Genomic DNA, 22,649 nt, shown 5'->3' with positions numbered 1-22,649 from the left:
CAATTATGGAAAGATATGAGATATGGACGTGTGCAGACCCTGTCACTCTGAGATTGATCAGTCAGTCTGGATCCTGCCCTTCACTTCATCGGTGCACTTTTACTGTACAAACTATTTTCATCATAACTGACAGGGCTAGGAGAGCAAAGAGGGCTACAGTAAGGGGGAAAAGGCTCACAGCATTCAATTACAGAAACTAGAATATAGGTGGTCCCAAAGGGTACAGGTCTTTTCCCATTTTCTGTGGGCAATGCAAAATAATCTTTTACATAAATGCATGAATACATTGTGTTCATCTTATGGAAATGGCAGTAAACAACTAATTTGAGCTCACTGATGGAGAAGCTTTCAGAAGCATTGTGGACAGGTCAGCTTTCTCAATGGTTTCTGATCATTTTCTGATGTCGCCATAACATGAAATTGGTCCTGCAGCAGAAAAATGCACTAATCACATACCGCACATGGGAGGTTTTAAAAAGTAACAAACCCACCCCACTTACTAAAAGCCTTTAAATTACAAAAGCATGTCAGAGTATTTCATCTTTCTGAATGACATTGGAAGCATTTGCTAGTTAACCTCTGTTCTTTTTTAAAGTAACTTCCTGTGTCACTTACTCTCTTGTTACCATACAGGACATGCACTGAAAATTTGTGTCAGTCCTTTGGAATATCTTTTACTCACTGCAATGTTCAAAGAGTGAAGGATTATGGAAAATGTTAAATCATCAAGCGCCAAGGACCTCAATAGTTTTCTGGATTAAGTGACCATTTGTCACAATCTGTTGTCCTAATTAGCATTACATGTAGTACACCACATGTGCATACTGCGGCAGCCTCAATTAGCACTGCCACTTCGTCATCAGCCTCTAAGCTGTAGTAGATGCTAATGGATTGCTGGCGTGGGGTCCATCCATCAGTCCCTTATTATTAACTGTATGACTCATGCTATGTGGGGAACAAAAGCATTTTTATCCTGTTCAACTAAAACAGCAGGAGCATGCAACAGATACTCAGCACTAGTGGAACTGAGTGGCTGAGCTTATTAGATAACTGAAATCAGGTACTTTCAAGCAAGACGTATAGTACATGCTCTTTAAATAAACAGCTTGCATGCTATTACATGCTAGAACAAAAAACTAGAGAACAAAGTATTAATACTTGAGTTATTCTGAAACACTGTTATTTTTTATTGTTCAGAATTTGATAGAATATTCACTGTGGCTATTCTACCACTGTCCCAGTATGGTTTTTTTTAATAACCATGGCACTTCAACAAAAACCTTTGTTTTGTGAAAAAAAACAGTGAGGCAGTAGGCAGTAACCATTATGTCAGAAGAAAAGATTTAAACGTTTTTTTCTTAGGGCTATAGGATTCAAAAATGAATAGGAAGTGTAGAGGCCCTTGCTTTGAATGACTTCAGCATGTCTGCGCCCACAGGATATCACGAGCATCTCACGCCAATCTTGTTTGATCTTGGTCCATTCTTTGTTCAGTCTCTTCCACAGTTCAGTAACTGTAGTGGGTTTCTTAGCCATTACTTTGTTGATAAGGATGTTTCAGAGATTCTCTATGGGGTTTAGATCTAGACTCTGGGCTCTTCAATATTTCAAGGAACTGCTTAACCTGTTTTGCAGTGTGACAGGGGGCATTGTCGTGCCTGAAAATTTGCGGGCTGATTGGGAGACAATCGCAGTGGCGGTATCACATGTTGTGAAGGAGGTTCACATGAACACTTGCATTCACCCTGCCATTACGCTGTACAAGAGGCCCAAACCATGACACTTCCTCCTCCAAATTTAACTTCTTTTTGAATTTTGACTTCTTGACATATTTTCCCTGGTCCTATGCCAAACTTAATGTTTCCCATCAGACACAGATACATTAAATGAGCTCTCATAACTGAAGTCACTCTGGACCAGTTCTCCTCTGTCCGACAACATGCTCCTCGGCAAGGCAGGTCTCGCCTTTTAATTCTTTCTGCTGATGAGAGGTTTGGTCACTGCAGAGTGGGCTTTCGGTCCAAATTGTCTTAAATGACAAACACTGAGTGCCAAGACAGATCCTTGCCCTGTTCAGCACCGAAACAGCAACTCCAGCTGCAGTGCTGATCTGAATTTCCATTGAGTCTTTGCATATTCCTGTCCTCTAATGCACTGGACGACCGGCCTTTTTAAGGGACTTAAATGAAACTGTGTCCTTGCAAATTTTGAATATCCTTGAAATCACAGACTTGGAACGCCCAACCTCTCTTGCAATGGCTGAGAGGGTCACCCCTTTGGCCTTCATCTTGACAACCTGCTGTCACAGGGTTTCAGTCACCTTAGAGCAGCTTGCCATCTTTCAAAGTAACCAGGAGAGCTGCCAGATAAATAGGATGTGTCAAATAATTAAGTAAATTGTCACCAGGTGCCAGATTAACAACAATAACTGAGAAGTACCTGAACGTTCTCTAATTTTGCTCACTATTTCTTTCACAAAATAAAGGTTTTTGTTGACAACGTGCCAGGACAGCAGTGGAATAGCCACAGCTGACATTCTATTAACAATTAAACTATTAAAAATACCAATATTTCAGAATAAATCAAGCATTTATCACTGTTTTTCTAATTTTGATCTCCAGTGTAAGTGCTTATGTCTGTATGTCTAACTATGTGTTTGATAAATGGCTCTCCAGATCTCACTTGCTTGGCAGAGGAGATGTGCATTGCAACAGAGGGAATGGAATCGAAATGGGTACAATGAAACATTCATTGGAGGATGTTGATAGATGACTTTATCATGTGAGAGCAGAAGTGGCCAGAGAAGGCTGGGGTGATGATGTATTGTTTAACGATACATTGGTGCGGTACGTGAATACAAACGGCTCCTTTCATTTCTCCTCATCTCTATGCCCACGAATGCTCGTGTGAGTGAGCATAGTTTGGTGTCTCGGCTGGAACAGGAAGACTGATGAGTCCAGATATGATGTATGCCGTGTCCTCCTGCTCCCTCTCCATCACCAGGCATCCACAGCATGGGTAATGATGATGAGGGCATTCTGGACAGGATCGTATTACTTCACGATGGTAAAAGATAATGGACCAGCCTCCTACTGTGCAGAGGAATCTGCTCAGGCATCCAATTACTGCCTTTTAGATCCATCTCGAAATGACCCAAAAAAACAGAGCTCTTTCACACTTTAAGTGAAATTGAGGATGCCAACACAAGAAGGCGGAGGGTGACATGGGAGGCAATTAATCTACATTGTTAATATATTAATGTATGTTTGTCTGGAGCAGGCAGAACACAATATACTGTAGAGAGAAAGAAAAGGTGGTGAAAAAAGATCTAAAAAATAAAAGAGCAGGTGAAGAGATGACAAGCCAGGACAGGCAAGCGGTATAGTTCTGAGGCGTTTCCTCTCTCTAAACTGACTAAAACTTTTGAGTACTCTTTTCATTTTCTGCTTTTGAAATAATTGCTGCATTTGCAGAATTACTGCTTCACGGTTTGAAATGGTGGCAAAGTGGTGAGTGGTGCTCTGAGCCCTCCCGATGTAGGTTGGTCTGTGGCAACACACAGGAGGAGCACTCTTCAAAGGGAACGAGGAAAAAAAGACAGTTTCGTCTTTGAAAACGATGCAGCTGCTTTCCCAGAGGTGTCTCCCATGGCAGAGCCCATCACTTGGCTGGGAAAATGCAATAAAAGACCTTTTTATAATAATCAATTCCAGCAAGGGCACAGTAATTTAGAACACGACATAAATGGTTTGGGAATGGGTCTGAGGAGCCACTAAAGTAATAGGCCATAAATGTGACCAAATCCAAAATAAGCTTCTCATTTCTAATAGTCATTAGCTTTATTACATTACAATCTTTAGAAACATGGTTAGTTATGGATCCTCATTCAGTTTGCGAGATTATTTCTGTTCAAAACACAATTACAGCAGCTTTTCCATTACGACAAAATACAGTCTATCTTATTAGGCTAATTAGTGCTAATTACAGATGAAAGGACCTTCTAGAGCAAAACCACAGAGCTGTTGTGTCAACAGATGCCTTGAGCATGCTCTGTGAAGTCTCCCCTCTCAACTTGATTAAAACGAGTGGAGAAATTCCACATTTTTCTCCCTCTCCGCTATCTCTGAAAACACCCCACCCTTCTTCCTCTAACTCTGTTTCTGCTCTAATCTTCTTTTCGTCTTTCTTTACCATCTGCGACAGCGGTGCTGGTATTGTTTTCACCTTGTGAGTCTGTGTGTGTGTGTGTCGTCATGACAAAATGTGGCCCAGGAGATACCAACTGTAGCAGGAACGACCACAGAGGCAATTTTGTCACCGTGATAGCGCCCCAACCGTGCAAAATAGGGTCATGAAACTCTCTAACGACGGTCGTTGGCACTTGGAGCACAAAGGGCTCCAGTGACATCATCGGCCTTGTGAGAGGTTAAATACCGGATCTCCACACCAGTTAGATTGGACCAGTCTCAGGGCGCACTCACACTGTCCTTCCGCACCGGGCCAAAACAGGTTTTTCGGGTGAAGCCTAGTGAGTTTGACCAGTGTGAGTGCAACCGCCCTGCGCATAACTGCGGCCAGCTGGCCGTCCACGGCCTGCCTGAGAGAGGTGGGCTTTTGTAGAGCGCGTTTGCAGATGTACGAGCACGAGTGTGCGCACGTGTACGAGCACGAGCACAAGGCTTACGACGGTTCTGACGTAATTTATGTGCGCCTGTTCTGACATAGAAAATAGAAGGACGGACCATGTGCGGACATTTAACAACAACAACAATGGCGGCGAAAGGTTCACGTTGGTGTGATGTGGAGGTGGAGTGTTTGCTGCAGATTTAGTCGGATGAAAATATTCAAAAACAGTCGGACAAGACTCTCAAACTCCGAGGTCTATGAAAGATTTGTAAACAAAGCGACGCATTGCAATGACGTCATCAATGCGTGTGACGTTTTACTACGTTATGGCGTATGGACAGCAAGAAGCATTTGCGCGAGGCCCAGGCAGTGTGAGTAGAAATGGACTGGCCAGAGGGGGGAGAGGGAGGGGGGGACAAGTACCCTAAAGCCCGGGGCGCGGTGCGGAAGGACAGTGTGAGTGCGCCCTCACCCTGGTCAGTTGCGTACATGAACTGATGAAGCCTCTTGGATGAGAGGTGAAATGTCTTCCTAGACAAATAACCAAGTCCAGTCCCTTTTGACTGAAATTGCTTTGGGGATAACGATGACCTGGACAAATGAGAACATTCACAGGCCCAAAAATAGTTATTACTATTAATTATTACTAGTGCAAAAATATAGTTTACCATAACAATGCCACCAAATAGACTACATGCTTTTAGTTCATCTGTACTTGGAGTTACAGCACTATAGCTAACTACAAAGGCAGCTAGACAATCATATTTTTTCAAAGCTGCATTATGCAATATTTTGTGATATTAATGCTGACTGTGTGTTATGTAATATTGATAATACTGTTGATCAACAACAGTCTGTAGGTCCATGTTCTGCTCATTACTTTGGCTCTGAGAGACCCAGATTTTTTTAGATTTAGAGTTTGGCGATGAAACAAGAGGCACAAACATGAGTGAATATCTGACTTGCATTCGACCAGCGGTGCGAAAGAGTGGACATCAGTGTTGCTCTGTTTCTGCTAGGTGAGCAAGTAATGTTTAAAGCTTGCCGAAAGGGATAAATCAACATATTTCAGATCAGTTGATGAATACTGGCAAACCACAGAGATTTCCACCTTCATCAGCCACTTTCTGCAAGGCTACCTGAAAAACCTGCAACACTTGTATCCAAGGCCAACATATAAAGATTCATTTCAAACCCCTGGGTAGTATAACATGTATTATGTTCAGTCAAATTTATTTTCCTTGCTGTACATCTGGAGAATGATTACAGCAAACATTCTGTAGCAGAAATAGTAAAAACATGATGTTGGATCTGTACTGCTGTGGGCAGATATCTTTGAGGTATTAGGTCTGACCACTACTCTGCATGGTTTTCCCTTAGGATATTCCCAGAACACCAATCGTGCAATTGGTGTTCCCCCTTAAAGGAAATTCAACATTTGTTCACAACACTTGGATAAAGTTGTAACCAACTTCATTATACATTCTATCTGTCCACATTTCATATATGAAGTCTCTCCTATGTAGCCATCTGCACTACTCTATTAGTGACTTCAGTTCTGTGTGCAGAAACTCATTCTGTTTTCCCTTTGGCGGAGGCAAGGTGGTGATGGCGGGGGGTGATGTGTTTGTGTGTAAGTGTGTGTGTGTGTAAGAGGGGTTGATGGCACTGCTCTTACATTACCTTACTTGCTCTTTTCTATCATCGAGGAGTGTAGTAGGGGGAAGGGAGAGGAACTTATCTGTGGGCTTTTCATGCCACAGTGATCCCAAGTAATCTAATTCAGCCTTCCTCTTTCTCGCCTATGTGCTTCTCTCATATTGGTGCATGCAGATTGCAAAAGCTTTATATGCTTGTGTGTGCGTGCGTGCGTGCGTGCGTGTGTGATAGAGAGAGAGAAAGAGAGAGAGAGAAGAGAGAATGTATAAGAGTAAGGGAGTGAGGGAGAGAGAAAAGGGGACAGAGGGTGACAGACAGAGTTAATGAGTTCTGAATGTGTCTGCATGTATAAGTATTTGTGTTGTGTGTTAAGTACCATGGATTTGCTGGAGATGCTGTTCACCTTGGGAAGATGTCTGTGCGGGAAAGCACTTGGGAAAAAAATGAAGTAGAAATAAGAAGAGACAGTGTGCAGCCTTATGGTGGAAGAAAATTCAAATGAAATAAAACTGTCCCAATCAAGGTCTTTTCAGTAAAAGTAAGATGATGAAAATGTTTGAAATGTTCGTATCAAAGGTATACAGCCATCAGTAAGTGAAATTGATACTTGTGCAATGCACAGTTTCCACACTGTCTCTGACATGATAGCAGCTGCTTCACTGACTCTGACAGCTCCTCGGAATAGAATAACAAATCAAGGTAAGGAAGGGAAAAATCAAGCCTTTCTGACTGTACATGCAGGGCACACACAGTTTCAGTACATATGAAACACTATTCATCTGTATCTCCTGAGAGGCGCCTGCCTAAATTACCCTGCCCTAATTGATTTAGCCAAGTTTAGCAAAAAATGTAATATCAGGTTAATTGAGATGGATTTTTTCCACTGTGAGAAAAGTTGCATGATTTATAGTGAGCCATTAAAATCACTTCTTCTTTGTAGCAGACATTTGTTGGATTGATTGAAGAGTGCGTGTGTTTGCATGTTTTTAAGGGGTCTGTACTTATTTGCAGAATTCAAGGAAAAGAGAGGACGTATCTCCTCCTCCTTCTCGTACAGGAGCCAAATCAAATCTAATTAATCAAATAATTTTATTAAAAGGTCCCATTCTTGAAAAAAAAAGATGTTTCCACGTCTTTTTTTCATTATAAAGCAAGTTGAGGTGCTATATAAAGAGATGCTCAATCCGAAGAGAAATAGACACAGCCCAGATTCAGAAACGGCGCCATTAAATGACCCGACAGGACTTCTATATGGCTGTGATGTCACAACTATACTATATATAGGTAGAAAGAGCCATCATGGTCATTCCACGGCTGCAATGACGGCGCAGACGGTGCAGAAGCGCTGAGAGCGCGGATGCAGACGATCTGTAAACACTAACCAAAAAGAGCAGACTGGGCATTTTCGGAAAGGGGGCTTAAAGACTTAAAGACAGGTGCTGAAACAGAGCATTTCAGACAGTGTGACTGTGGCAGACAGTATGAGAAAAATAACAATATACATTAACTCATGTAAACATGTTCTGATAGAAACCCAAAATACAGGTGTGGACTTGAAAATGAGCACAATATGTCCTCTTTAAAATGTGATTTTCACTGAGCAGACAATAACTAATTCTGGTCACTTCTTTTCATGAGCAGCGCCTTTGCAAGATTATCATGCAAATCATCTTTTGTCAGTTGAAACTGTGGGAGCAAACTATGTATTCCTAGAGCAAGTCTGGCAAGCAGGCTGTACATACATCAGTGACTCAAAAGATGTGAGAGAAGGAATTCGAACAATACTGCAACATTAAACACAGTGCTTCAATTATCCTGAGAATGGATCAGTGGGTGAGGATGTGCCGCATTCCTCTGAATCCAGGAACAACCACCCACATGCATCTATCATCTACACAGCTACGGGCAATACTTACAGAATAACACTGACACAAAAGTCAGGTCTGTATCATGCAGATCAGAAGCACTGAAATAGAAATGAATGCCATTTGTGTTGAAATCAGCACTGATGTGACAGCACATCTTTCTATTTAGTCAACACAAATTGATGTCACTCATTTGTTTCACCTGAATGCCCTTGATCTAAATCAGAAGCAGAGCGCTCTGGGTCGCTGAACAAAGCTCTCTGTGTGAAGTTCTATAGGGGCAGCTTGGCTTAATCTACACGACAGAGTACCTGCGCCTCACTGAGGGAGACACACTGCTCCAGGCACACCCTCAGGCCAGAGCCAGAGTCTGGGCCACATCTGAGGCCTGCTGGGAGCTACAGATGCTCCTAAGCACAATCTACGGGCACAGACTGAAGTTTTAGCTCTGCTTTTTCTATGTAAGCAGTGGAGGAAGTACTCAGATCCTTTACTTACTTAGTAGTAACTAATTAATTATTTTATTACTAAAAATATGTAAAAAGTAAACGTACTTGGCATTAAGAATGACCCCTTTCAGAGTGTTAATGTCTAAATTATATATTTATAAGTACAGATTACATTAGTGTGTATGCACTGCACTGGTACAGTTGATGTTGTTGCTGGTTAGAGTAGAACTAATTGTTATTATTTTATAATCTGTTGAGTAGTGTAGGAGGTATTCATAATGTGTTCATAATGTGTTTCAATTGTTTTAATAGCAGTTTCTTTTGCCTGTTCTTTGATTTGTTTAATAAGAATCAGAAGCAGGTGTAGGGCCAGTATGCACTTTTTTAAAAGCTCACCTGTTTTGTGTAAAATCTGGAAAAGAATAAATAGAAACTTGTAACTATATCTGTCAGATGAATATAAAGAAATGAAATAGTACAATATTTCACTCTGAAATGTAATGGAGTAGAAGTAGGAAGAAGCATATAATGATATAATGGAAATACTCAAATGAGGTGAAAATGCCTAAAACTGTAGTTAATTTAATGTACTTAGTTACTTTCCATCACTGCTAAGCAGCAACTCACACTGTCTGTGTGCCACTGCTTGTGGCCATGTCAGTATCTTATTAATATATAAATGCACTGCAATCAATACTACGTATGTCAGCGTCAGGGGCCATGGTAAAGTAAATACCCTGCTTGCTAATTAAATGTTTAGTAAAATCTCGTTTGTTACTAAATTCTTCATCGGACATCTGTACAAAACATGTGAACAGCTTGTGAATACATTCATCTGTCTCATTCAGTCTGCGACCAGCCATGATTAGAAGTGCAGCAATTCATCTCCAATGCAAAGTATTTCATTCATGGGCTGGAAGAAAACATATGCAAATGTAAAATTAAAATCAAATGTTGCTCCACATTTCACACTCAGAGTGATGAAAGTGTAGCCATTTATCTGGGTGTGGCACAGAGCTGGAAGTTGCATCACTCACCATGGCCAGGGGCACGATGCCTGCCAGGTCCTCCTGAGCCAGTTGGATCTTTGTCTCGGCCTCTTGTGTGGCAGCGCGACTGGCAGGGTACTCCACCTGCCAGGCCATCCAGCGGCTGCCCAGCGGCTCCGGAAAGCTTTCCATTTTCAGATCCACCTGAAGCACCCTCTGAATCCCCATCTCAGATCTGCCAGAGAACAGGAAAAAAAGAGAGTGTCAGTGAATGGCTAAGCAGATTGCTAGGCAAGAGTCTGAAAAAGAAAGGTGGTGTGAATGTATGTGCTTGTGAACTCATTCAACCTACTGTCTGCTCTAATGACGACGAACTGTAAAGGCGGCTGATGAATGTGTCTGAGGCTGAAATCTATGACATTTTACCAACTGAGATTTTCAAAATGTCAAGACCCTTTGTGTTTGCCTCTCTGGTCAACGCTCTGCAACATGGAAAGAATATTACAGCCCTGTTTTCTTTATTCATCTCACACTTTTCCACAGGTGATGTGCACTGTAAACAGAACCTCATCATCTCATGGCTGGTCCAGTTCAAATGAATGCTTCACCAGGCATCATCCCCGCTAAGGTGTTGATGGTCGGGTTAGTCACCAGCGCCCTTTGTTTGCCGTACGCAGTGTAAATATACAATATACTTTGACACGATCTACAGCAGGCCTGAATTAAGTCAGACAAATGGAGAGCGTTGATAATAAAATTTCCCAACGGCGCCATAAGCCTCCGGTGCTCAGAGTTTAAATATAGCCCAGAGGCAGCAAAGGTCAGCTTTACACAGGAGCTGGAGGAGATAGGAAATGGCATGAGATCTGTTAGCCATGTCTTGCGTGTCAAATGGCGGGACTCTGGGCCAATACATTTCATGCATGGTCTCTGTGGCACACCGGCAACAAACAGCATGTTGTAATTCGAACATGGTGAGGTGGAAAGACACAGAGAAAAGGAAAGATGAATAAATCCATATGGTACTTTGTGTAGAGAGAAGGGTGCGTGTAACATGTAGAAAATGCTGTAAAGCATTGGGCAGAAAAAAGAGAACATTAACATACAAATCCAGTAAAGCAAACAAATCGTTTCCAGCAAGTGAAACAATACATATGAGGTACATCTTGGAAAGACAGCCAAGCAAATGTATAACGTCCTAAATTATGAATAGGGGACTGCGAACAGTAAAATGATGAATTATAGAAAATGTTTTATCCACTTCTGCCATATTCACATAGGTCTGACTGACACTATTTCCACATCATTCTCATTTTATTCAGTTTTACTCTGAGAGAATGAAAGATTTGTTGCACAGCAGAGCACAACAACCCAATTTTCACATCCAACAGAGGTGTGTATGAATAATTAAGATGACAACCAAATAACTTGTGTCACATTTCATAACAGTGTACCAATCAGAGCACCGAGCCACTGTAGGCGAAGTACGACATCCTGGACTTACATAACCGCCCGTCAATGCCGTGGGAAAAGAGATGCTAATCTGAGACCCGTAAAGCCACGAGGTTTATCAGGCAAACAAAGTTAACAGATGATGCGCGGAACGTCCAGAAATAAACCTTTGAGGGCTCCAGAGTCAGCGAGCGTCACATGGGAACTTTGTCAGCCATCAGCCCAAATGGCCTACTTTCCTACAGCACAGGCAGACTTTTGCTCTGACAAACATCACACACTTTAGGCATGCAGGGAGGCAAACAGGCAAAATAATGGAAGTGCATGCACAGCGGAAAGGTTTGATTATACTGTAAATACACTACATGGAACAGGAGCAAAACTTACACCTTTACAAATTGAAGGGCCTCTAGAAATGACAGAAAAGTTCCTTTTTGTTTCTCTTTTGAAATGTCAATTATTTCCCTGCTCGCATGAACCAGTTGGCAGAGTTTAATAGCAGCTGTGAATGTTGTGAATTTTATGAGGTTTTTATATTTCTTGCAAAAATCAAAATGCCGACAGAAAATTGAGGTTACACAAATTTACATTGTAGGGTAAAAATAGTCCCTCTGCTTCACTTTAACATGCAGACGTGCTGTTAACTTAGCATTTTTGTAACAGAGCTATCCAACTTCAAGTGAGGACCTGAAAAGACAGCAGCAATATGAAACAAGGCCAAGTGAAGTGAAATAGTATCTTGGAAAAGTGCAAAGTTTAGTTCAAGGACAACAGCGGAGATGCAAAGCGTCATTTCACTTTGTCCATTCTTTGACTTCCATGGATGAACGAATAGAATCTACGACAGTGTATGGAGAACGTGTGTGTTTGCGATTAGTTAAAAAAATGTGAAGCTGCGACTACAATAAAACCAATGTTCATGTGAAAGTGGTTTATTTATAGCATTTTTTTATGATGACTCTTAAAAACCAAAGCTGCTGCAGGTTGTATATCTAGCTATCCAATAATTTATAAAGCAGATGGGAAAAAGAGGAAACAATAAACAGACATTTTGGGCTCCTAACCAAAAACTGGCGGCAGTTTGATTGTCTGCTGTACTTGACCCCATGGACACAAAACACACACACAAAATGAAACCTGACAGTGTCAAGTGGCGAATGTGACTCAGACGTTGAGTCACAGGCATTGACCATTATACACCTGTGTGCCACCCTGAGCCGACCTGCCCTCTCCAAGTCCGCTAATCACATGGCTCACTTGGGTAAACAGTTCATTCTGTGGCTCTGTCACTTCCAGCATGGGGTCTAATTCAATTAGCAACAAAGGGCCTGTGGATGCGTGCCACACAGCTGGCCTCAGCCTGATAATTATCTGTAAACTAGCTATGGTTTTGACTAAATCTGAGCCCAGACAGACGACCGGAGGGCAGCCAAAGGCAATGTTGGAGAGGCTCAGTAGATAACAGGCCCTAAAGTTGGAGGCAGCTGGCCCTCTGGCTTTAGAGACCAAACTGGAGAGGAAATCAGATTTGACAAGGTGCTGCTGAGACCGCTGACAACTGACTCCCTGAGAATAGCAGAGAGATGGCTGCAAGGTTACTATTTAGGCCCATTCAGGATGCCCATTAATCACTGTAGGACACACAGTGGCACCCAATGAAACTTGAATATTTTAGCACAATAATGTATCACTTTAAGATGCTATATGCAGCATTTTTATACATGTAAATGACAATGCAAAGCCAATAGTTGATAATTATTGAATGCAATTGTGACGACTGGTGACAGAAGCCTTCCACACCACTAGGATTGGGACACCATATTTTTTCTGATTTTTTTTTTTTTTGAAAGACCTTATCATAAACCCTGTTTGATCCTGTCACAAAGAGAATAATGCATGGGACCAAATACAGGGGCATTCCCAACAAGTTCAACAACATACTACACAGTAAAAAAAGAGAGTAGATACATGCTGTCGATATTCTCAACAGCTGACTATTTGCTTGATGGCTAAGCATAAAATGACTGTAGGAGTATTCGTCTCATTTCAACAAAATATTTAAAAACATTTCAAAGCTTAATTGCAAGTTTTAAGTTAGTCATTGCTAAGTATCTTTGCTTAGGCTGTCCCCATTCACTGTTTGTACATGAAAAGTAATGCGCTGTAATTTAAGGCTGCATTCACATAGCCGCAAGATTGTCCTGCGGTGGGAATGTGAGACCTGTACGGGACTTCACACCACCTTTAACAGACTGTAGCAAGTCTGATTGAATTAGCCACCACAGCGTAATGTCAGGTTGTGGTTCTCCAAAAGTTGAATCTGAGTCAACTTTTCACAACAGTAGGAATTTGTGAGAGGCTGGCGTCCTATCCAAGGTGTACCCTGCCTCACGGCCAATGTCAGCTGGGATAGGCTCCAGCCCCCCGCGATCCCATCACGGATAACGGTTGCAGATGATGGATGGATTGACAAAGAAGGAACTCAAGTGACATAGTACAAGAGCACCAAAATCTATCTTGTTTTGGTAGACAGACAGTCCAAAAGCTTCAAATATGATATACTGTATGACAGAACAGCAAACCCGAACTGGGAGGGATAGAGGTTTTTTGGCATTTTTACCTGAAAGGTTTATGTTTATGTTTACATCCAAGTCAATGAATGGACTAATAGGTTATAGCTAAATAACCAGGTGTTAGCAAGTAGCTTTCAACTTGGCATAATATTCTCAACATCTTTTACGTCCTTTCCAAACGTGTCCTTGGATTTCCCTTGCGGGATAAATAAAATGAATTATTCTTCTTCCTCTTCCTCATACAAAAATCCAAACTTTTATTGTTCTACTATTGTCTTCACTAATTATACAGTCTAAAAAGCTCTTTGGTGATTCAGCTTATCTTGATGTTAGATAGCTATTGAAGTTAGGCTGCAAGAAGGTTAAAGAAAGATAGACTTAAATGCCAAAATGAATAAACAGAAACGGGACAAAGTTATTGGAGAAATTTCCCTTTTAGCAGATTTCTCTAGAGAAAGCGCTGTAATTGAAAGAGATTATATTGTCCCATTATCAAACTCACTGTGTCATTGTGACACTCCTTGTTTAATCTCCCAGTGATGTGATAGGATCCATGTGCCCACTGCCGCACCCAATTGGGATTAGAGAATAAGAGAGAGGTAGACAGTGAGGCTCTGTAGGATAATTGAAGTGACATTTTCAGGTCCAGTTTCTTCCCTTTTCAACTTGTAGATCAAGTATTCCAGACATAAGCTTTTTTTATATGATTGTGCCATTAGAGCAACAGAATGATGTCTGGCAAAACATTTAAAGCTTAGGCCAGACTTTTGTATGTTTTATGTATAGGATACATAGAGTAAGATGTAGAGTACGTAGCATGAAGGGCTGTAACAAACCTCAGCAGAGCAGCACATAACGCTGCTGATTCACTGTAACAAGAGATGTTCAACGGAAACAGAATGGCAGATGAAGATGCATAATGCAGGCTGCTGGAACCAGAGGAGGTGCAAATCACGGCAGTGTGAGACAGCAGTGTGTGTGTGTGTGTGTGTGTGTGTGTGTGTGTGTGTGTGTGTGTGTGTGTGTGTGTGTGTGTGTGTGTGTGTGTGTGTGTGTGTATGTATATGTGTGTGTGTGTGTGTGTGTGTGTGTGTGTTAGAGTGAGGGGGGCCTCATGCAAACTCTAAACTACTTGTGGAAAGAAAAAAAATAATCAAATTTGTGGCTTCAGTGGTGCCTGAAAGCAGCACCTTGAAGCTCTGCTGTTCTCATGCTCCGTCACCTGGAACAGCAGTAAACCAGTCAGCACAATGAAGCCCATACACACACACACACACACACACACACACACACACACACACACACACACACACACACACACACACACACACACACACACACACACACACACACACACACACACACACACACACACACACACACACACACACACACACACACACACACACACACACACACACAGTATATACTGTACCCAAGAGCACTAATGCATGAATCTGTGCCTGCAAACATTATGGCCCTAATCCCTCATTGCCAGATGAAGTTCTCTGAATCTAATACAAACATCAATATGCAACCAATGTCTTGACTATAAAATATAGAGGCAGCTACAAGTTTGTATCTCACAGAACCTCCTACTACACGGAAAAGCTATAGTTCGTGAAATGCACAATGCAGCACATCACTTTGTACATTCAAATGCTTACATGCAATTGCGTCAACAAGCTTTCACAAATTCACGAATCGCAAATACACCATAACCTTCAGCTGCAAACAGAAGCGGTGCAATGATGAGTAAGGCCCTCTCTTTAAGAGACAGACGAATTAATATTTTATGAAACACAATTTAAAAAGCTCTTTTTTAGGGCTACAATTAACATGATCTTGATTAATGACAGTTTACTCCATTTTACCTACTCTCAATTCCAAAACTTGTTGTTGTTGTTGTTTTTAAGTGGGTTAGAAATCTGTTAGCCAAGAATACATTTTTACTTCTCCTGATAAAAACTGCTTGCTTTATTAACAGGTATCAAATACAAGAAAGACTAAATTAATGTTTAATCCTGATTTAAGTAAATTAATCAGAACAAGGACAGTGTGTCAGACAATAGATGCAAGTCAGTGAGTGAAAGTAAAAGTACAGGCTATAGCATCTAAAATCCTACTGAAACCACCAGTTGACTTCATTCAACAAAGTGTTGAGGTGATGACAACTTTCTGTATTCTCATGCAGCAATGTTAGTAATGTATGGATGATGGGTCATGTGGTGCTGCATGTGAATGTGCAGTATTTTCAAAACTTTCAAACTGCCTTCCACTGCTTCTATTTCTAAAAGCATTGTTAAAGCCATATATATATATATATATATATATATATATATATATATATATATATATATATATAAAATTTCAAAGCCTCCCCCACGTCTGTTAAACTGATCATTAAATACTGACTTAAGGTGAATGGGAAGGACAGATGGAGGGAATAAGGAGCAGACACAGCAGTTGGTTATATGATACAACAACAATATGAGTATATAATTAGGAAGAATTAATGTTTATTTAAAAGATTTTTGATGCCATTACAATAGCTTGTGAAGACCATTAGAAGTGAATTATCCCAGGCCACTTCCAACGAGAAGTCAGAGCCTTTTTTATGCCCTTATTCCTGAGAAGGGACTCCAATGGTCACAGCTTGAACCACAATCTCACTGCTGCGGGAGCCCTGACCTGCATCTAAAGTCCACACAGCCCTCTGATTAGCCACTCTGCAATCAAAGCAAATCACTCAGACCCTGGATGTATTTATAGGCATTAATCAAAAGTCAAAATGTCAATGCAGAAATGAGTAGAAAGTATACAGCATCGATTTGAAAAGTAAGAGAAAGACACACTGCAAATAATTTGCTTTCAAATAATTTGGCCAAAATAATTGTGATTCATGATAGTTTCCTGATAATCATCGAATGATGTATAAAACTATTAAAAAAAAATAGTAACACATTGGAATAATAAAAAAAAAACAATCAATCTTCAATAAGGTCAAATGTCACAGAGACATTTGACAGAGAGAGCGGAACTCATAAGCCCCGTGGAAATGCATTGGTGTTGTCATTGATACATATATGCACAACAATGTTAACTGTTACTTCCTATGTCTTCTTAAATAGGCTACATCAACTGAGAAGATGGATTTTCTGTAAAATAAAGTAAGTTCTACTAGATTTGGACTGTTGCTTATGTGCTGTGGTCAAACTAATGTTATGGTTAGAGGAAAACTGTAGTAAACTGCAGTCAATTCACCGGTCAAGTCACTTGTGAGAATATTCACGAATCACGATTATCCAGAGAATGGAAATTCACCACAATCAACTTCTTGCGAGTGCTTTTCATCCATGAAATTCATGATACAATTGTATATTGTCCCAGTCCTAGTGGGGAGCTTTACAGAACAAAGGTTACGTTTCTGAAAGTCAGTCAGAAGAAACTTGAGTGTAAATCCAGGTATGGTAAATCCATTATATCTTTATTTTCCAAAGAATTTCCCCCAGTATGTTTCTGTGAAAGTGCACGCGGGGGTGGGGGAAGTAGAGAAGCCAAAGGGTGGGAAGAGAGGGTTGCAGAGTAGGGAGGGAGCGTAGGAGAAAAAGCACCCAGACGCCAATACCCAGCGGACCTTTTCAATTCAGCCTTGTCCGGAATAGAAAGAGAGACAGTGAAAGGAGGGGGAAAAGGTGTAAACCACCCCGAAACACTTTCAAATAAAGAGAAGACAAGAATGAGAATAATAGTGATAAATGTCAGCGAGGTGTAGCTGCCTCTGTGGCTTTGGAGGTTCATGGTTATGCAGAGATATATTGTACCTAGTGGCCACAGGAGAGTAAGAGCCAGATGGAAAAAGATAAATTGTACAAGAATACAGACAATTTAAGATAAAAGAGTAGAGTGGATTCATGTGACGATTTAAAAATAAGTGCAATGCCAGCCGAAGGTAAAAAAAAAAAACCTACAACAAAAAAAAACAGATAGAAAACACCTTTCAGTGTATTCACTTTGAAATCTACCTACAATATGAACCATTGTGGTGACCACAAGTAGGTATTAAGTGAAAAACTACACGATCTGACACAGTAAAGAAATTTTTCAAGAATCGTATTCATAACTTTCTAACAGATTTAAAGTACGCCTCGGCTGAAAAAAGTGTCAATAGAGAATTTCCCTCTAGGTTAGACACAAAGTAAGAAAAACACCAAATTCAAAGCACCTTTTTTTCCCTCTTTCATCTGACAGCAGCAATACGTTCCTGCAGTCTGCAAGTGCTCTCCAGGATGTAAGCTATAAAGATCCCTCTGTACAAAGTGCCTGCTGACAGGAGCCACCAGCACCCAACATTAACTTGTCAATATGACATTCAAAACGATGCCAATTTTACATTTGATTAAACTTTAATACCGAGCTGCCTCTGAATGTATATGGGTTGGTGTTGGGCGTGCGGACATACACTCAACTTTATGTGTATATGGATCCGTGAGCCTGTGCAGGATTGCGGTATCTCAAATATGTCGAACGGTTTCAGCTTCACTGAAAGACTGGTGATACAATCAAGCGAGCCGGAGCATTTCTCATGTTGCTATCATTTCCTCCAAGATACTAAACCAATACCTTTGATTTATGATGCGTCAACTGACATTCATTTACACACTTCTGAACTGGCAGAACAAAAATAGAGGAAATACTAAACTGGGCCATTTAAAGAGAGCTCTCTGTTTTATTGTGTTTGAGATGTAGGAGTGTGATGGAAATATGGATTATGGTCACATTCCTCACCAAAGGAAGCATAAAACTTTTGACACATGCACATTCCACAATGTAATGCCATAAAATAATCTCCTGAGCATTTCCTGTACACTTTGTATTGTATTGCTGTGAGGTAAAGTGGTCATCTTAGTTGTAAGTACTTTGACTTTTCAATTTTAGAAATCTTATCTTGGGACTTAACCCTAAAGGTTTAGCATTCACATAACACCGTCAGACAAAAGCAACACAGCAGAATCATCTTTTTTTGTGTGATCCTCTCCTCTCTTGCCAAAACCTCCCTCGAAACCCATCGGCTATCTGTCTGATGATCATTTATCCTATGGGGGCAACGGCTAATATTTTGCGCTTTCCAGTGTAGCCAGGGGATAACCAGGCCAAGTCATCCTCTTCCGAGCAGCAGTCAATGTTTACGGTCCTATTAGCAACTTGCGAGAATGGAGTTGGAGTTGAGGACAGCGTCTCTATAAACAGATATCTGCATAGAAATGCCTCCTTTGCTGTTTACCTGCATGAAACCAAAGCAAATTCAAGTTCAATCACCAAATCGGCTACATCGCCATGGTGTAATCCATTTCATGTCCTGCCTTTTGTTGGAAATGTCTGTTGTCTAATATGTTTACAAAATTGTTAACTAAGACACATACTTTAAAAAAAGTATCCTATGGGACACCCATAGGGGGCTGGCCATAAACCCCAATGTTCTCCAGTTGATGACGCTTGTTGCATTTGGGTCCTCCTTCTCTCTTTACTTATTTCGTGTCATCTGTCAGCTATCCAGTTATGACATATAGTTCCTAAAATAAATAAATAATGCTATAATTCAGTAAGACACTTATACTTTTAAAAAGGTGTTCTCCACCGCACTGCTTTGTTCTTCCAAATAGGCAGGAAATACAGTCTGGGAAATGTAATTTCCATTTATCTAATTCTCTAGGAGCTCATAAAAAAAGATTGTGCTGTTACATTTCAAATAACCTACAGTGCCTGAATTAAAACCCACTTTGAATGTGCGTCGGATTCTCTTTAATTTAATCATTTATTCTTTACCCCTTTCTAACGTGCACACAGAGAAAAGGGCTGAGTACTATTAATTATACAATTATAATGAACCATGGGCGCAAACCAAGGGCTTCTGGCTTGTGTGCATCAAACCCAATAAGGGGATCAAATTTCCGATTAGCTTAACAGTGAACTGCAGCATTCATCAGCTGAAGTATCCCCCCCCCCCCCCCAACACACACCCACACATGCTGCTCTTTCGCTCTCTCCTCAGCTGGTCTCACTCCCTCCCTAAGTCATGCAAACTGTCACACACATGATTAAATGTGCATGGAAAAAAGACAGAATTCAGTCGTTCGAGTTAACTAACTGCCATGCTGTACGTGGCCTTGAAAATCTATCATTTTAGTGTTTTTTTTCTTGATACTATTGCGTGTCCCTTTAGCCTCTTATTTTGTGTATTTGTGTTTATTTTATTTGTCTTTAAAAAAGAAAATTATGAAAAAAAAAAAGACAGAAAGGCTTTTGTCTGTGCACTATATCACTCAAAAAAAAATGCTGCGGGGGGGGAGTCGCTAAAGAGGAAAAGTGCTCAGGATGCAAAAGGCATAACAGTGTCAGCAGAGGAATATTCAATCATTACATTTGTTTCTTAACTTGCTCCAGATTGCCTTCAGGGACACAGACCTAGCGCAGTGTGTTAGCCAGGGCTCAAACAGTGGCGTATCAATTCCCAGAAAACAAAATCTCATCTAGGAGCTAATGAAATGTACCATGCCAACAACTGTCTAATCAAAACGAAATGCCTTTCTGCAATGCACCATCATTAGAGTGCATCAGCTGAAGTAGGCTCCAGGGTGTAATGGATCCCTAATGATGGTAGTCATCATCACCGGTGACCTCAGACCTCTGGGCATCAAACATCACTTACCAGTCAGCTGCACTCTATATCTGTCTCATTCATAGCAAAGCTATCTAAATAGTAAATTGCAGTATAATAAATTGCTACTTGTCCTGCCACTCAATTTTCCCCACATCAAAGCACTCATCTCGAGGCTGTATAATAGGCATTAAGCACAGGGAACGGCCAGCAAAGCTCTTGATAACTCATCCACACACACACTAGGGGGCAGCAGACACTGAGCCCTGGGGCACTGATGCAAATGTTTGTGCAGATAAAGTCTCCATCCCCCCACCCCCCTCTCCAGCTTCAGGCTCCCCCTGCTTGATCTGCGGGTGACATCATGTGACCGTCCAGGCCTGTCCTTGCACACTGGCAACGCCTGTCCTCTTCGGAAAAGTCCTTAAAGACCTGTAAAACCTGGGGTCCTTTCACTTCTGCCACTGTTGGCATGGAAACAGAACCTGGAGAACACACAAGAGTCATTGACCAGAGGTGCCCTGACCATCAGATCAATGGTACTCTATTGCAACCTGGTTCACCTCCTCTCTGCTTGTAGGATGTGTAAAGTTAAGCTCCTGCTCTGTGAGGCACAAAACGGTTGAATGAGTCAGACTAAGCTCTGCTCAATATTACAGCAAGCAGGTCGATGGTAAATACGGACAGAGGAGCCAGAATTTAGAATTTGCTGTAACAGCAGAGTGAGATCTGTGCCAGCATCTTATGACAGACTACTGCAAAGATCTAAATGTAACTAAAACAGAGACATTTTAATAAAGAAGATGATAAATAGCACTAGTAGGCAAACGTACAACACACACAGTCATGCATGCACACCGAGTATCCACATGTACACTTTCACAAGCATATGTTCTCACTTAAATTTGCGAGTTACTCTCTTGCTGTTTCACATAAACGTATGTGTAAACAACAGAGCTGCTTTGTTTGTGATAATTACAGTGTTGGTGAGGAAGTGATGTGGGGGATGTGTGGGCATGAATGCCTTGTACCTCAGTGTTAATGCAGTGCCATTGATGAGAGGGCTGAGAGGCAGTGATGGAGGGTCAGGTTTTGCAAAACCCCTACTTTCTTAAGAGGCCTTATGAGATCCATTTTAATTCAGTCTCACAATAAATCTATGTTGACACCCACACACCGGCTATACTTTGATAATAAAAAACTGCACATTTATCACTGATTATGCAAATTATTGTCTGTGCTGTCAGACAATAAAAGTTCAGTGCATTAGCAGCCTGTCGAAAGGCGGCCCAGTAATCAAAAAGGGTCAATTTGCATCCATTTAAAATGATGTAACAAGGATTTGACGGAATTTCATGTGACAACATGATAATTACATCACAGATTATTTGATTACTTAATGTACTTAACTTATTTTTACATTAAAAAACAAATCTAATTTTAGGGCTGGAATCAAATATTCCACTTTATATACGTTTGTTGGGTAGGTTTTTGGTTTTTAAATTTGGGTATTCCTTTTTATTTTATTTTACTAAGTGTCAATAAAGGCAAACTGTAAAATACATTCTGTGAGCGCATTTTTGTACTACTGCATATTTAATTACTCTGTTAAAACGCTGAAATATATAAATATATATGCCAGTTGAGAACAGAGGAAATGGTATTGGGGACAGCCCGAGCAAATGTATGGTCATAAATATACACTCATCGGCCATTTTATTAGGTGCACCTGACCAACTGCTCGTTAACACAAATTTCTAATCAGCCAATCACATGGCAGCAACTCAATGCATCTAGGCATGTAGACATGGTGAAGACGATCTGCTGCAGTTCAAACTGAGCATCAGAATTTGGGAAGAAAGGGGATTTAAGTGACTTTGAACACGGCATGGTTGTTGGTTCCAGACGGGCTGGTCTGAGTATTTCAGAAACTGCTGATCTACTGGGATTTTCACACACAACCACCTCTAGGGTTTACAGAGAATGGTCCAAAAAAGAGAAAAGATCCAGTGAGCGGCAGTTCTGTGGGCGCAAACGCCTTGTTGATGCCAGAGGTCAGAGGAGAATGGCCAGACTGGTAGGAGCTGATAGAAAGGCAACAGTAACTCAGAGGAATGCAGGAGAGTATCTGTGAACACACAACACGACCTACTTTCTAGCAGATAGGTAACAGCAGCAGAAGACCACAGGCACTTTATTAAGCACCAGGTATCTCTAATAAATTGGCCGGTGAGCGTAAATTGAGAGGATGTAAAATGGTCTCTGTTACAGTATTGGGAGAAAAATCATTTAACCATGCATGCCCCAGCGTTCTGAAGGTGCTTGCTTTTGAAATCCCTTGGTACAGCTTAAAAGTGAGATCAGTTCACATTTTGGTT

General features: G+C 41.0%; 1 protein-coding gene across 1 annotated transcript in view; it reads right to left on the bottom strand.

The window, feature by feature from the left end:
* Positions 1–22,649, bottom strand: part of LOC310945542 (transmembrane protein 132C) — a gene marked incomplete at both ends in the record, with an annotated part of 144,696 nt that overhangs the window by 33,811 nt on the left and 88,236 nt on the right. Inside the window, one exon of the mRNA XM_083911669.1 lies at positions 9,637–9,823. Within this exon, the coding sequence (XP_083767795.1) occupies positions 9,637–9,823 (187 nt within the window). The remainder of the gene's footprint in view (positions 1–9,636; positions 9,824–22,649) is intronic.

This window comes from Echiichthys vipera, assembly GCF_963691815.1.
Source record: "Echiichthys vipera genome assembly, chromosome: 4".
Taxonomy (NCBI): Eukaryota; Metazoa; Chordata; class Actinopteri; order Perciformes; family Trachinidae; genus Echiichthys; species Echiichthys vipera.
Note: the sequence above shows the minus strand (reverse complement) of the source record. Positions and strands in the feature narration are given on the sequence as shown.